This window comes from Phaseolus vulgaris, chromosome 9, assembly GCF_000499845.2.
Source record: "Phaseolus vulgaris cultivar G19833 chromosome 9, P. vulgaris v2.0, whole genome shotgun sequence".
Taxonomy (NCBI): Eukaryota; Viridiplantae; Streptophyta; class Magnoliopsida; order Fabales; family Fabaceae; genus Phaseolus; species Phaseolus vulgaris.
Window position 1 is genome coordinate 6,456,710 of NC_023751.2, and position 15,000 is coordinate 6,471,709.

At 26.5% G+C, this 15,000-nt stretch overlaps 1 protein-coding gene across 1 annotated transcript; it reads left to right on the forward strand.

Annotated features, from left to right (window-relative positions):
- The first annotated feature begins 11,205 nt into the window (after window positions 1-11,205).
- On the forward strand, window positions 11,206-13,924 carry LOC137821771 (uncharacterized). The gene is made up of 7 exons (XM_068626522.1): window positions 11,206-11,433; window positions 11,562-11,666; window positions 11,825-12,005; window positions 12,567-12,653; window positions 12,753-12,883; window positions 13,093-13,181; window positions 13,572-13,924. Exons 1-7 carry the CDS (start codon window positions 11,213-11,215, stop codon window positions 13,595-13,597), a joined length of 840 nt encoding a protein of 279 aa, XP_068482623.1. The 5' UTR covers window positions 11,206-11,212; the 3' UTR covers window positions 13,598-13,924.
- The last annotated feature ends 1,076 nt before the right edge of the window (window positions 13,925-15,000 follow it).

Consider the following 15,000-nt stretch of genomic DNA (forward strand, 5'->3'; position numbering starts at 1 on the left):
ATGTAACTTGTCTTTTTAAAAAAAAAAATACTTATTGATATTAAAAATATTTATATAACTTTAGAATATTGTTTCTTTAATAAATTTTATAACTTTATCTAAAATAATAAATAATAACCTAAAAAAACAGTTATACGTTAACAATATTCATGCTTTGAAACCTATCTATCTAGAGCTCATAAAAAATAACAATTTGATGAATATTTATCTCATACATGTTTGATTGATAATTGAGCAACTATTAAATGATATTATGAGTTGATTTTATAAATATTTATAGATAGTTATGAACATTTATTGAAATGCATGTTTTAAACATAAAATTAGAAATAACGTTTTAAAAATACATACTTATATTAAAAATAAACAATTATATATCAGACACATTCTTCTTAAGTCACATCTTATCTTTTACAAACCAAACTAATTATTTAAATTTCAAATTTCAAAGAGAAAGAGGTATTAATGATAACAAAATATCAGTATAAAAAAAAATAACGTTGACATCAACAACAATAAAAACAACTTACTTAACTTCAAAATAAATTAATATTCTAATTATATTTATTTATTTTTAATCGACTCAATTTGTCCTATAACATTATTTACATTTTTATTTTATCATCCAATATTCTTTTGTTTTTATTTTCCTATCTAGCATACTTTTATTTTTATTTTCCTATCTAGTACCATTTCAAAAGTAAAATAATAATAATAATAAATTTAAAAAATTAATAATTTTAATTTTGAATGCATTAAAAACATATTTTTAATGTTTAAAATAGTTATTAATGAATAAAGAAATGATTTTTTACAAAATAAAAAAAATTAATAAATTAAAAATATTTAGTTTATTTTTTTTTAAGAATGAAGAAAATAAAAAAATTAAACCCTACAATAACATAAAAGTTGAATCTATAAACATAAATTAATATTTATTTTTATTATTATTGATGATGTAATCATGTTAATTTTAAGTAAAAAATACAGGATATAATTATAAAAACTCCAAAGTCAATTAGTATTAATTAGTAGTGGACACACAGATAATATTGAAACTCTAAATGCAAAATTCTAAAAAAAAAAAAAACTAATGCAAATTCTACCATTAATGCTTAAAAATGAGAAGAAAAAAAATTTAAAAATAAATAATATAGAAAATAAAAACAACAACAATAAAAATAAAAACAGAAATAGAAATAAATAAAGAATGACTGCAAAAATAATAATAATTAAAAACAAAAAATATAAAATAAAGACAAAAGAAAATAAGATAAAGATAAAAAAAAACCCTCAAAAGGAGGCCTAAGTAAAGTTGAATAAGGACTAATATGGATATAAGAAAACAACATTGATCGAACAAAAAAATGTTCATATTGTCAAACACCAGGACACACAAAAAGAACATGTCCCAACATCAATGAATCGTCCACTTTTCGTCATTAATTATGTTTCATTTCGCACAAACTATTTAATGTACTATTGAAGAAAATATTAAATGAATGGTCATCTCTCATTTATTTTCCTTTTTAGGTTTAACATATACTTATTTAGTATCACCTTATATGTCTTATCTTTATCTTGTTTTGATTTTTTTTTATATCTTTTATCTTTATCTTATTTTGTTGTCTTTATTTTATATCTTTTATGTTTTTAGTTATTATTTTTTTTTCTGTTTTTTGTTTTTATTTTTATTTTTATTGTTGTTGTTTTCTTTTTCTATATTTATTTATTTATTTTTTATTTTTTTCTTCTTATTCTTAAGCATTAAGTGTAGCATTTGCATTAGTGTTTTTTTTAGGATTTTGCATTTAGGATAGACACTTTAATATTATCTGTGTCCACTACTAATTAATGTTAATTGAATTTGGATTTTTTATAATTATGTCCTGTATTTTTTTGTTTGAAATTAACATGATTATATAATCAATAATAATAATAATAAATGTTATTTTTTGTTTATAGATTCAACTTTTATGTTGTTATAGGGTTTAATTTTTTTATTTTCTTCATTCTTAATTTTTTTTAAACTAAACATTTTTAATGTTTTTTTATTTTGTAAAAACTTATTTCTTTATTCCTTAATTATATTTCTAACTATTTTAAACATTAAAAATATTTATATTTTTAATGCATTCAAAATTAAAATTATCAATTTTTTAAAATTTATTATTATATTTTTTTTTTTACTTTTAAAATGGTGGTAGATATTAGGGAAATAAAAACAAAAGGGTGCTAGATAGGGAAATAAAAACAAAAGGATGTTGGATGGGAAAATAAAAGTGTAAATAATGTTATAGGAGAAATTGAGTCTTATTATTTGAGATAAAATAAAAGTTTAAAAGTAAGTTACGTATTAATTATATATATATATATATATATATATATAATTTTCTATCTTTTAACGTTTGTTTTGAAATAAAGTCTTATAATGTAATAACTTTTTTTTGCTAGGCAGTTTTTTATGGGTTTAGTTAAATATGCAAATTTGATTTTTGTCTTAATTTCAAACTTTAAACTTTCTCGTTATTTCTAGTAAGAAAGTTAGTAGAATAAGTTCTTATTAGTATATTTTTTTAAGTAACATCTTATTTCACACTTGAAAGAAAGGCAAATTCTCCCTGCACTTCCATACTTTTTTTTTTTAATTTTCAACAATATTTTTTTTATCAGCAAAACGAATTAATAAATATGAACCACTTCAGGGTGATCCAACCCTTATACAATTGCAATTTATCAACAACAACAATATTTTTCTGGGTATGGTGGAACTAGTGATATATTTTTTTCATTTTCAAGTGATGGTGATTGGTGATTGAAGTAAGTTTTGTGGTATTTTTACTAGTGGTAATTGTGTTTTCGTTTGCTTATTTTTTTTAAAACCACAAAATCAACAAGGTGCAAAAATGGAGTACAAAACTAAAAAAAAAAAAAAATCTTAACGTCGAATACAATGAATATTTTTATCAACCCTTTCACACACATGTTCAATGATAGAACTAACGGTTGGAAGGTATGTATGTGGCTGACATAGAGGTACAAATGGAAGGGAGATATGAGATGGGTGAGTGCAACCGAGATTATTTAAAACAAGTGAGATTATACTTCATTTAAAGTTATTTTAAATTTTAAAAAAAGATTAAAACCAACTTTTTAGGATTAATATGTAGGGGAAAGATATGAAAGTGAAGAAAGAATCTCTCCAACAAAAATCGACAATGATATATTTCAATAATTTCTTTATTAGAAGAACCCAAAAAATTTAAAATTTAGACTAAGAATGAAAATAAATTAGTATAGTAGGGAAAAAACTTATTTAACCGTTTTTTCATTAAATTGTTAAACTGAAAAAATTAAAAACTTTGTGAATTGCCCCCACACACAAGTGCATGTGCATCTGTTCTGTGTTATACGTTTCTCTTCTTTATTATTATTATTATTAATTATTTTTAAAAACATCAATCTGATCTGTGAGATTCTTAGAAACAGTAAACTAATCCTACATGATAATAGCAAAAAAACAACCTTTACTGACTTTTTCAGTGATACACTATCCTCTTTTGAATCTTCTTAATTTGTATTTTTTAAGGTTATAAAAGGACAATATTATAGTTACAGGCAAGCTGTTAATTTTCACAATTTCTTTTCTTTTACTGTCTTCTTCCCTAAATAAATTCATGAAGGAAGAGGTCATTCTTTTGGACATAAATTTTTACCTCTAAACAAGGAACATTCCAGATTTGAGATAAATATCTGTAATGAAGAGAGAACTAAGAGAAAACAAAAAGTGTGAAAGATGTGATAAATATCTTATTATGGCAGATCAGTAAATATAGAAGAAAAATAAATGTAAGCTTAATTACTATAAACAAAAAGGAATTTTCTTTTCCAAATAAATTAAGTTTATTACAAATATAATGTTTTTTTGGAAAAAAACAAAAAAAGGATTGTGTTCTGTGAAAAATAAAATGAGACAACTGGCTGTAAAAAAAATGGCAAAGCATAAATTATAAAGAAAATAAAAAATTGTGGCTAAAAATTACATGCAACTTGAAAATAAGGCTCTCCAAAAAAATGTATGATGAATAGTGAGAAAAAATTGGGAAATTAACAAGTTAAGTGAACACAGCTTAGGTTGTGCCTGATGAATAGTGTTCATGTTAGAGACTCCTAAAAGTATGATTGCTATTAAAAAATTTCTTGAAAAGTGGATGGACACAAAAAATAATGATTTTTTTAAGGAGAGAGATAAGTTGGATAAACATAAAATAAAAAAAGTTAAAATATACTATAAATAAAGTGAAGGGTAAAAGTTTTTGGTTTAAGGAAAATAAGAAAATGAAGAGAGATATAAATATAAATAGATAAAAAAATAGTAAAATAAATTTTATAAAATTTTAAAATTATTATTTTTCTCTTCAACAATGTATATTATACTACAAGAAAATAATTAAATATAAAATATTTACCATTTTATAAACTAAACAAATTATTAGTATCTAAAGTAATTTTTATTATTAATAAAAATTTATAAAATAATTTTTAAATTGATATCTAATTATTAGTTCCTAAGATTTTAACTACTTACTATTTTATATTCTAAATTAGTTTCTATTAATTTTTTAGAGACTAATTTAGAAGAAGTCCGATAGACTAATTTAAAAAAAGTGAAAGAGAAACTAATTTCTAAAATATTAGTAAAATTCTTAATACTTAATTTAAATATTTAGAAACTATTTTATAAATTTTTATTAATAATAGATACAAATAATTTTATAGTCTATATAAATAGTATTTACTTTAATTAAATATAGTAATTATGTTTGTTTTCTAAATCTGATTGTTATATAACTATTTTCTTATAATGTTAATCCCATCATTTCTCACCTTTCAGCCAAAATACGAAAGTTACAAAACTAAAGGACTATAGTAACATATTTGATATGGTAGCAAGAAATAGTTAATTGAAAGATTATAATCCACAATAAACATTAAGACTTTCACTAGCATTCTCCTTACTTTCTTCAAATAAGAGAATCAACAAAGTTCAACTCACAAAAAAAAATACTAAGTCATATGAAAATCTTTGTTTGATAGAATTTAAAGTTATTTTTTGATAGTAGAAGTTAATAGAGTTTTTTACTTAAATGTACTTTTATTTTTCAAATAATTTATAATTTTTTTTAGATTAATGATGTAAGTAAATTTTTATTAAATACATTATCAAAATTGAAATGTATACTTATAATTTTTTCATAAATATGCAAAAGTAACTCTATTATTGTATCTCAGTCATGTAATGATTTACTATTTTAACTTTATTTCAACACATTTTAAAAAATCTAACTATCTATCAATAAAATCTAACTATCCTTCAATATTTTTATAATTATAGTATTTTGAATCACTTGGTTAAGAAATATAAGCCATTGTATCATTTAAATCAACGAAAAAGCTCTATCTACTAACTCAAATGTATTAGATCTTGTTGAATTCTTCCTATATAAAGAAAACATCATAATGTGCTTTTCAACTATAGTAATACCACTGTTTAGGCAGGAGTTTTGCTAAGTGAGGAGAAAATCTACTAGTTCTGGTAGTATTTATACAGAACCCTGCACTTTAGTATAATACTGGTACGATACCTATGTAAGTTTTTTAGATAAATTTTTTTATATAAGAGTTTAAAAATCTTTAAAGTATTTTATTTTATTTATTTTTTTTGATAAAAAAATATAGTAATAACAATTGTATTTACCATTTGTTGTAATATTTTCCAATCAAATGAGTTTGATTTGATGTAAAAAATTCATAACTGCAAATACTTGTTTATTCCATGATTTAATGGAAGATAGAATCAAAGAAACATTTAATGAAAGTTTTAAATGAGGGCAGCAACTCTAATATTAACTAGAAAATCATAATGTTAATCATAATGTCAATCACATATTAATTAGAAAATCATAATGTCAAATGAGAGTTTTTTTAAACAAGAAACAATAAATAAATATAGATCACTTAGGGATGACTCAACTCTTATACAAAAGAAAAAATAAGTAAGATCTCACGTCCCAACCTAAAGACCATTATGTAAAACACACGACTTTTTCCTTCTTAAACAAGAAGTTAAAGAGATACTAACCAAAAATAAGGGATAAAAAGTTATTTCACAATTTTCATTGTGATTGGTGAAGACTTACCAAGAGGATTATGATGCATGTTTCAACTAGAACTTAATATGTTGTCTACCATGCGAATACTTCTTTTCAAAAGCCTACCTACAATGAGATTATATTTATTTAACTTGTCCCTAAACATCATGAAATGTCCTTAGGAGAGGTTTGGTTGTCAACCAAGTTGAAAAGTAATGTAAAAAAGATAAAAAATTGAAGTCACACCCTTAAAAAGAACATGAGTTAAAATCAAATTCTTACCCTTACAATTCTGTCATCCTAATTGACATGTCAGTTTGTTTGATAAGATTAAAATAAATTCAACCATGAATCATTAAATAGCTAAGGATACATCTTAAGCTTCCCCTAAGATAATAATAATTTTATTTTAAGTATATTTTTACTAGTTATATGACTTAAGTCATATATCTTGTGAAACTTATCTTCTTTTATTTCAAAACGTCTTTCCTAATTTTCTTTATAAAATATGTCAAAAAAACAAAGGTTAAACCTTTATCTTTGTGGCCCTTTGTCCAATTTGATTATAAATAAGAAGTTTTATAGACTTCATAACACAAAAGCTTTGCTGCTTAAGCTCCTATAAGCATAAGATTAATTTTCATCTCTTTTTTAAGATCTCTAAATTTGTTGCTTAGATCTATATTTTCTTCCTTCCCACCACTTCTAAACCTTCACATCTCTAAATTTGTTGCTTAGATATATAATTTCTTGCTTTAGTATAATTTCTTCCTTCACATCTAAATTCTTTTCCACTTTCTCTCAGTGAAGAAAATCTACACATCAATAGATTTTCATTCTCTTCACCAATTTCCGTTGACAAAAGTAAGAATGTCTTTTTCTTCTGATTTTGTTGATTTTTAGGGATGAGAAACTAAATTCCCTCTCACTATAGAAATGATATGCACAAAAGGGATTTCATTTACCAAAAGTCAATTTATCTATTGTTATCAGCACATATGCATAATTTTTTATTTATTATTGTACTTCACAAGTATTTCTAGACTCAATTGTTAATATTCTTGTTTGCAGGGTCAAAATCAGCACATCTATTTTTCAAAGGACAAATTTTAGGTATTTTTCTCCCCTTTGTTAACACAGGAGGCACAACACCCCCAATTTCATGATAGTTATAGGAAATAAAAAAATAATTTTGTTTTATGAAAAAAATCATATGAATTAAGATCTAATTGCTTTTTTGTTTGTATATTTGTGTGGTGTGTGCTTTTCAATTTTGTGAAACTGATTTTGAGTGTAGTGTTTGTATAGAGTGATGGTGAGTTAAAAGTATTGGGTTATCTCTTGAAATCAAAAGAGGAGTTTTAGGCTAAAATTGATTTTGAAGTAAAGTGATTTTTGTTTTTAATTTTTTTTGGCCTCAAAAGTAAGTTTGTTGTAAATTATGTGCTTAGATATACTCATGCAAAATTGATTTTCAAATGAACCTTGATTTTCTTTTAGATGCTTTTATATATGGGTATATCCTAAAATCAAATTCAGTATAAAATTTAGTTTAGATTTTTCAAGTCAATGTGAAAAGCTGCTTATTGTGACTTCAAAATGTTTTCAAGCAAGCAATTATGTATGTATAATGAATTTCTATATCATATTTAATTAAAGAGAAGCATACCAGCCAGATCTGTATACAAATCTTATTTCTTATGATAAGAAACAAGTTTTTATGTATGTTTTTATGACATATGCAGAGAAAAGCTCTTAAATATAAGATAGTTATTTATTTTTTGTATGATTGTTTCTTTATCTTGTAAAGGAGGCACCTTTGTATGATTATACTTTTTTTTTCATTGTTGATAAATAAAAAACACATCACCTTGGTTGGCTTCAAGTTGATTGTTAAGGAAATTGCTCTGACATTTACTTTATTCTTTTCAAAAATATATTCCTAAATATTTAGATGGGATTAAATTGGATGGTTATCCATGAATGATATGTAATAAATAAATTCTTTATTAGTTGAAGGGGGATGAGATCATTATAATGTGCAACTCCCTTATTTAGGGAAACAAAATTGGAAGAGTAAATGTTTTTATTAATGTATTTATTTGTCTGTTTTTTCCTTTTTAAAATAATTATTTTTTGTATAAATTTGAAGTTAGACATGGAAGATCTAGATATGGAGTTAGATTGGGCGCAGGTGGATATTCTGACCAGCACCAGCCCTCCATTGTTCAACAATCTCACCTATGCTCCCGAACAACTCAATGCACCCACTGTAAAACTTATCTCTTTCCTCTTTCTTATTCCATTTTCTAATATGTTAATTAAATAGAATAAAAATATTTTTTTTACACATGTGAGAATAATGTATATTTATTATTATATTTCATTATGTGACTTTTTTAAATGTTTTTTTTTTAGTGATTTTTACTATTCATATGTAATTCTATCATATATTTATTCCTCCTTTTTCATACAAGAGAGTTATTTCATTCACCCCTAAATACAAAATCAACTACATACTTTTTAAAAATAAAATATTATATGCATTTTTTACTCTTTTGCATTAATATTTATTATATTGTTATACAATTTAAGTTTTATGATTTACGATGTGAATGTCAATAAATTTGTCTGAGTTAATTTTCTCTTAATAAGGTAAAATAAAAGTAGACGGAGTACAAGTATAATACTCAAATTAGCACATAATTATCATTTACTTCTCCTTATTGGTTATAATTAAATTCTAAATTCGAATGATGGTGAATGTACCTAGGTAATATATCAAATTATTGATGACATTGCATATACTTTCATTTTAAATATTGGTTAAGGTTATTAAATAAAAATAAATTTTTTATGCCGCTTCACCACATAAAATACTATTATTTATAAAAACAATTATTCATAATTATGCTAAAATTTATAGTAAAAAATGTTTTTTTATTGAAAAATTTAAAATAAAAAAAGAAATCAAATTAAATTACAGTGAAAAAAATAATATTAATTATTGGATATTATTATGAATAATCAAATACAATGAATCAAGTTATATTTTTCTATAACAATATACCTTCTCACTTATAATATGTATATAATTTTTTAAAAATTAAAAAAACATTGCGAGCCAAAGCTCCCGCTTCAATCACTTTCCACGTTGATTCTATTTTATTGTTGAGGTTCAGGGCTCTGCTGGAACTGTAGTAGCAACACCAAATCAGGCACAGAGTACTGATCATACTTTCAACTTTTCCGAGGATGCAAACTCAGGAAACCTTCCACAGCTTTCAGTGGATGATTGTTATCAGTTGCCCCAGCTACCATCAAACTCTGCATTAGCTCCATTACCGGATGAAATCCAATCCAACTATTACGTACCATCCATGGTAACTTCATCATTAATTCATGTAACAATTTATCACATGTATCATCATAATTTGTGAGACTCTGAGTCCATTGATATGGATTTGCCTGATATTAATATGTGTTTATCCACAAAAACACTAATATATAGTTGCAAGCAATGAGTAATGTCAGTACAATTGTTAACATTTGATTTGATTAGGTGGGATTGAACCCTGAAGGAGCAGGTTCATCCGTTCAAGGCCCAACTTTGACTCCAATGAATTACTACAATCAATTTCCTCTCACTCAGAACAACAATTTTCCTCTGTAGGTCCTCCTATCCATCTATATTAATACTGATTGTGCACTCATTAGATATTCTCCTTCTTAACAACTTATGGTGAATCATTTTTCTACATTGTTGTGTTGTAGGATACATGATCTCGGTCAGCACAACCAGCAAACCACAAACAATCAGCAACAGTCATCACAGTATCCACCCTTTTTTCAGCAAAACTTTCAGCAAAACTCTGTGAGTTTAAGTCTCTTTAAAAACTTGTTTCAATACTGTAATGTAGATGCTCTACATGAACCAACTTTTATATACCAAGTTGATATCATTATTGTTGTCTATGATAACTCATAAGCAGGTGGAGACTCTAGCAGTAGGGAATGAGGCACCAAATAGCCATTTCATGACTAACCAAATATCTCCAGTGTTTGCCCACAACAATCATGCTATTAACCCTCACAGTACCTGGAATTCCCAGAGGTAAATTACTTGTACTCGTAGTTATTTGAATATGTGTAGAGAAATCTTAAACTATTACTTGTCTTATTTGTATAAGAATGAATTTATGTCATTTTGTATAATTTATAATTTTATATAATTCAACAATTCATGTTTTATTTTTCCACTATTTTTTTTGAAAAAGGTTTTAAAAGTCATTTTAGCTTAAATTTTTTATTCTACCTTTAGTTATCATTTACTCATTCAATACATGTTTATTTAACTATTTAATTGTTTTATTTTTATTCTCTTAAAATGAATACTTCACAAACTTGTATATAGTTAAGTTTGTTCTCATTTTGCTTCAGTTGTTTATCAATCTGTAGTTTAAATGGTTTACATAGAACATTACATATCATTTATATGATATATTTGAAATGACTTTTATTGTATTGATTTGCAAAATTATAATTCCCTGTTTAAAAATTAGCTTGACTATTCACAGTTTGAACCTGGATTCAATAATTGGGTTCTTCTTACGAGTGACATTTTTTTAGACTAGTTTTTTATGTTACAAGCCAATAATGGAAAATATTTTAAGACTAAATAAAAACTGTTTGAATAAAGTTTAAAAATTCTACAGTCAAATCTTACTTATGATGCCATAATTTTTTGAAGTCTAACTTTGACTATTTTTAATGATTGATTTGACTTTTTTATTTTATTCAATATTCATATTAAAGATTTTCTATAGTATTGGCCAATTCTAGAATAGATTAATTGACCACAGACTATCATGAAAAGAAAAGAAAAGAAAAAAGAGCTCTATGCAACCTAAACGAATAAACATTTATATCTCCCAAGAATGACCAGGTGACATTTTTTTATCATATGCATAGATACCTAATTTTCAAATGTTGACCATTATTTGAGTTAGCATTTGCTTTGTAATTCATCTCATTTTTTTAATTTTGAAAGGTCGCTTTGGATGCAAGATCAAGGAAACCAGTACAATCCATTATTGCAGAACACTGGTTTTATCCAGCATAACAGCGGCTCATTGAATGGACCTTCATCTCTGTCATCCTGCTTCACATCTCCTTCAGCACTGAACTCTGCCACTACGGCGTTTTCGGGTACTAGACCCACCGAAGGACCAAGTGCACTACTTTTTAACAACCAAGTGTCTCATATTTCAAGCCTTTTTAGGTATCATGTTTTTCACTAGCATAAATTATTTTTCCTTTATACGATGCTACAATATTATTATGCCTGTTAGCATCTTTTTATTCAAATATGCTTCATATTATTATGTTAACATTTTTCACCATTACTAGGCCTGAAAGAGCACAGGGGACACAACTGCTGCAAGTACCCCCTTTTTCTGTGAACACAATGACTTCACAGCGTGCTGACAATGGACTTATGCCTTCATCTTTTAGGTATATACGTTTTTCAAACAATTTATGCATTGGGTAGAAATTCAATATAGAACATGTTCAGACTTCTATTGATTTGCTTTAATATATTTGAAGTAACAAAAGAACTGGCAAAATCCTTATATGATCAAGTTCTCATTATATTGTTGAATCGCGTACAGGACGCAAACTTCAGTACCAAGTCTAAATATGCTGAATCAAAGTGACAGATCATTGGTTACTTATGGTCCTTATACTAATCTACAGCAAAGTCCAAGTTTGAATCTGCAAAATCCAAGTTTGAATCTGCAAACTCCAAGTTTGAATCTGCAAACTCCAAGTTTGAATCTTCAATATCCAAGGGTGAAAATTTCTTCATACTTTTTTGCCTTTTTAACACAGTGATGATAATATAGAATAACTGTTTTAGTTTAGTTAAAATATCTTCTGGTATACGCCATAGCCAGCACATACTTGGATGCTAATGTGGCATGTACATGTATACTATGTTATATGATCTATTAGAAGAAGAAATATTCAGCAAAATGTCAATGATGAATGTTAAAACAGAAGTGTAGGTATAATATATAATATGGAGGTGTTTTAATATAAAAGTAATAGTACATTATTACATAAACTTTCTTAATGTTTCGAAGATTGCTGGTAATACATTATCTACTGTACTATCAGTTGAGGTAGGCGTGTAGCCATTTAGCCGTGTACCTATATAAAGACTAATATATCATCTTCATTCTAAAATTTTAAAGATATGAATTTATTAATCTTCTTCTTGTTGATCTTACTTGGGACTTTGAAGAAATTTGTATTGAATTCTTAACAGCTATCTTAGAAGAGTCTAGAAATTTGTAGGATATATTTCAACGTGGACAGTTAAACTAAATGTGGTAAATTGAACATGAGCAGCAGGGACAGCGAGAACCCCCACGTCGTGGTCGTCCCCGGAAACATTTTGAACCAGGCGAGGCATCTTCACCTTATAAACGTCGAAAGGTAACCATTTTTCTTGGTCATGCATGAAGATGTTTTTGTTGTAATGGAACCATAATGAGATTTTGTGGTCATTCTGCTTGGTTAATTTTGACTTTGCAGAGGGGTTCGTCCACAAGAGAAAATGTTGGGAGATCATCTTTATCCCAAGGAAACCAAAGTGCTGCTGCTGGTGCAGTGAAAGAAGATCAGAACCCACCAAACCCTTCTTCCTCGGCTGCTGAAACTGCAAGGTTCTTAGCTGCATTTACCATTTTTTGCTTTTCACTTTTTGACGATACATAATATCAACATTTTTCATTTTCTTCATCTTATTACTTATGATATCTTCATTTTTCTTTCTCTAGATTTCTAAAAGCATAGTAGTTTCCATCCATAATTTTACTTCACTTTTACTATTGAGTACACAAAAATTAAACACTTTCATGGTCTTAAATTTCAGTCCATTTGTGAATGCTATGTATGATCCTGCATTTGAGAGGGCTGGCGTTCCCATTGACCCTCTTCTCAGATTGTTCAATGCAACGATGGGTAATTACTTTAACTTTCTATAAACCATTCAACTTGATGGAGTAATATTAAATTTGTTTGGATAATTTTCTTCTAAAGTATTAAAAATTAAATAAGTTTTTCATGAACTAAAACTAATATTTATGTAGAAGTTAAGAAATTTATATTTTGAAAAGCTATAGAAGAGTTTTTACAAATTTATTTATATATTATTCAATTTTAATTTATAAAAAAAAATCCTGTAATTGTTTTTGAAAAACCTATATCTGATTAGTTATCCTAGCACCATTACTCATCATAGAAACTTTTTCTTGTATTAAGATTATCATATTACAAGTCAAATTTACGTTTGGACCCTAAGAAACTTCTAAATATGTGTATCTGATAAGAATGCTGTTGTTCTTCACGCAGATAAACCTGCAGGGCCCCAACAATGAATTGAAGTTTTTAAGCGTCCGGAATCCTGAAGAGCATTTGAAATGAATATTTATGTCCGGAATTCTCAACAAAGACATGTGATTTTATTTGTCTTTAGTTTGAAATTTGAAACATTGGTGATGAATTTCTGTACAAGGTATAGGTGTAATTTAGAATTTGATGGCAGATTAGTGTTACCCTTGTTATGTTTTTCATTTCAGACAAGAACTTGTTAAGGATTAGCTTTAGAAACATTGAATTTTGCGACTATTTGGTCTCAAGGTTTTGCGAATGTCAAATATATTACTTTTTCTTATTTCAAGTTTTTAATGTCATGAATGATTCTATAGACCGGAGTGGTGTGTGGAGCCGTGTACGGTTAAATTTTGAGGTATTACAAGGATAGGTTCTTAGATTCAGATGATTGCAAATTAAGATTGGATAAGGTTGCCTTTGCACAGATTGTGTGGATGACAATGAGTCACTAGTTAGAACGTTCTCTAATGAGAAAGTTAAGGAGGCAGTATGAGACTCTTGTGGCAATAAAAGTTTCAATTTTTTCAAAGAATTTTGGGATATATTTTAAACAGGATTTGCATAGGGATGTATCTAGCTTCCATAAGTGTGGAATACGGCCTAAACGATTCAATGCCTTGTGTATTACTATCATCCCCTAAACCAATATCTCTGGTGGGAAATATTTATAAAATTATTGTTAAAATCTTATCAAAATGGTTGCAGAGAGTCATACATAAGATTATTGACAAAAATAATATGTTTTTCTAAAGGTGAGGTCATTGAGGAGATTAGAAGAAGAAGAAAAAAATGTATTATAATCAAAGTTGATTTTGAGAAAGCATATGACTCAATTAACTCGGAGTCCCTCTTTTATATGCTTAAAAAAATAGGTTTTCATGTCAAATGTCTCGAGTTTTCATTTGTTTCTATTCTTGTCAAATGTAGTTCAACTAACTAATTCTCACTTTTTAAGGGGTTAAGATACGGAGACTCGCTTGCACCATTCTTGTTTATCATAATTGTTGAAGGGCCAACAAAGGTAATTAGGGAGGTAGAGAACAGATGTTTATATGAGGGGATTAATCTGGGGTTAAATCAAGTACATATTAGTCAGTTTGTATATGACACTATGTTCTTTTGCAAAGCGGACGTAAAAAACATTTTGGTGATCAAGAGCGCATTGAGATATTTCGAGTTAGCATATAGTCTAAGAGTTAATTTTAATAAAAGCAGGATAACAGGTTTAGGAACACAAAGTTGCGAGCTTCATAGGTATTCAACGATGATTAATTGCAATACTATGGTAGTTCCCTTTAAATACTTGGGTATTCAAATAGGAGAAAACCATTAAAAGAAGAACTATTAGAAAGATGTGATCTTTAAAGTTAAGAATAAGCTTCCATGG

Excerpts from the sequence above, each read along its gene's own strand:
- LOC137821771 (XM_068626522.1), top strand. The coding sequence starts at position 11,213 with ATGCAAGATCAAGGAAACCAGTACAATCCATTATTGCAGAACACTGGT. Across the intron at positions 12,006-12,566 it reads TGAATCTTCAATATCCAAGG|CAGGGACAGCGAGAACCCCC; the intron begins GTGAAAATTTCT and ends GAACATGAGCAG. Across the intron at positions 12,654-12,752 it reads CACCTTATAAACGTCGAAAG|AGGGGTTCGTCCACAAGAGA; the intron begins GTAACCATTTTT and ends TTGACTTTGCAG.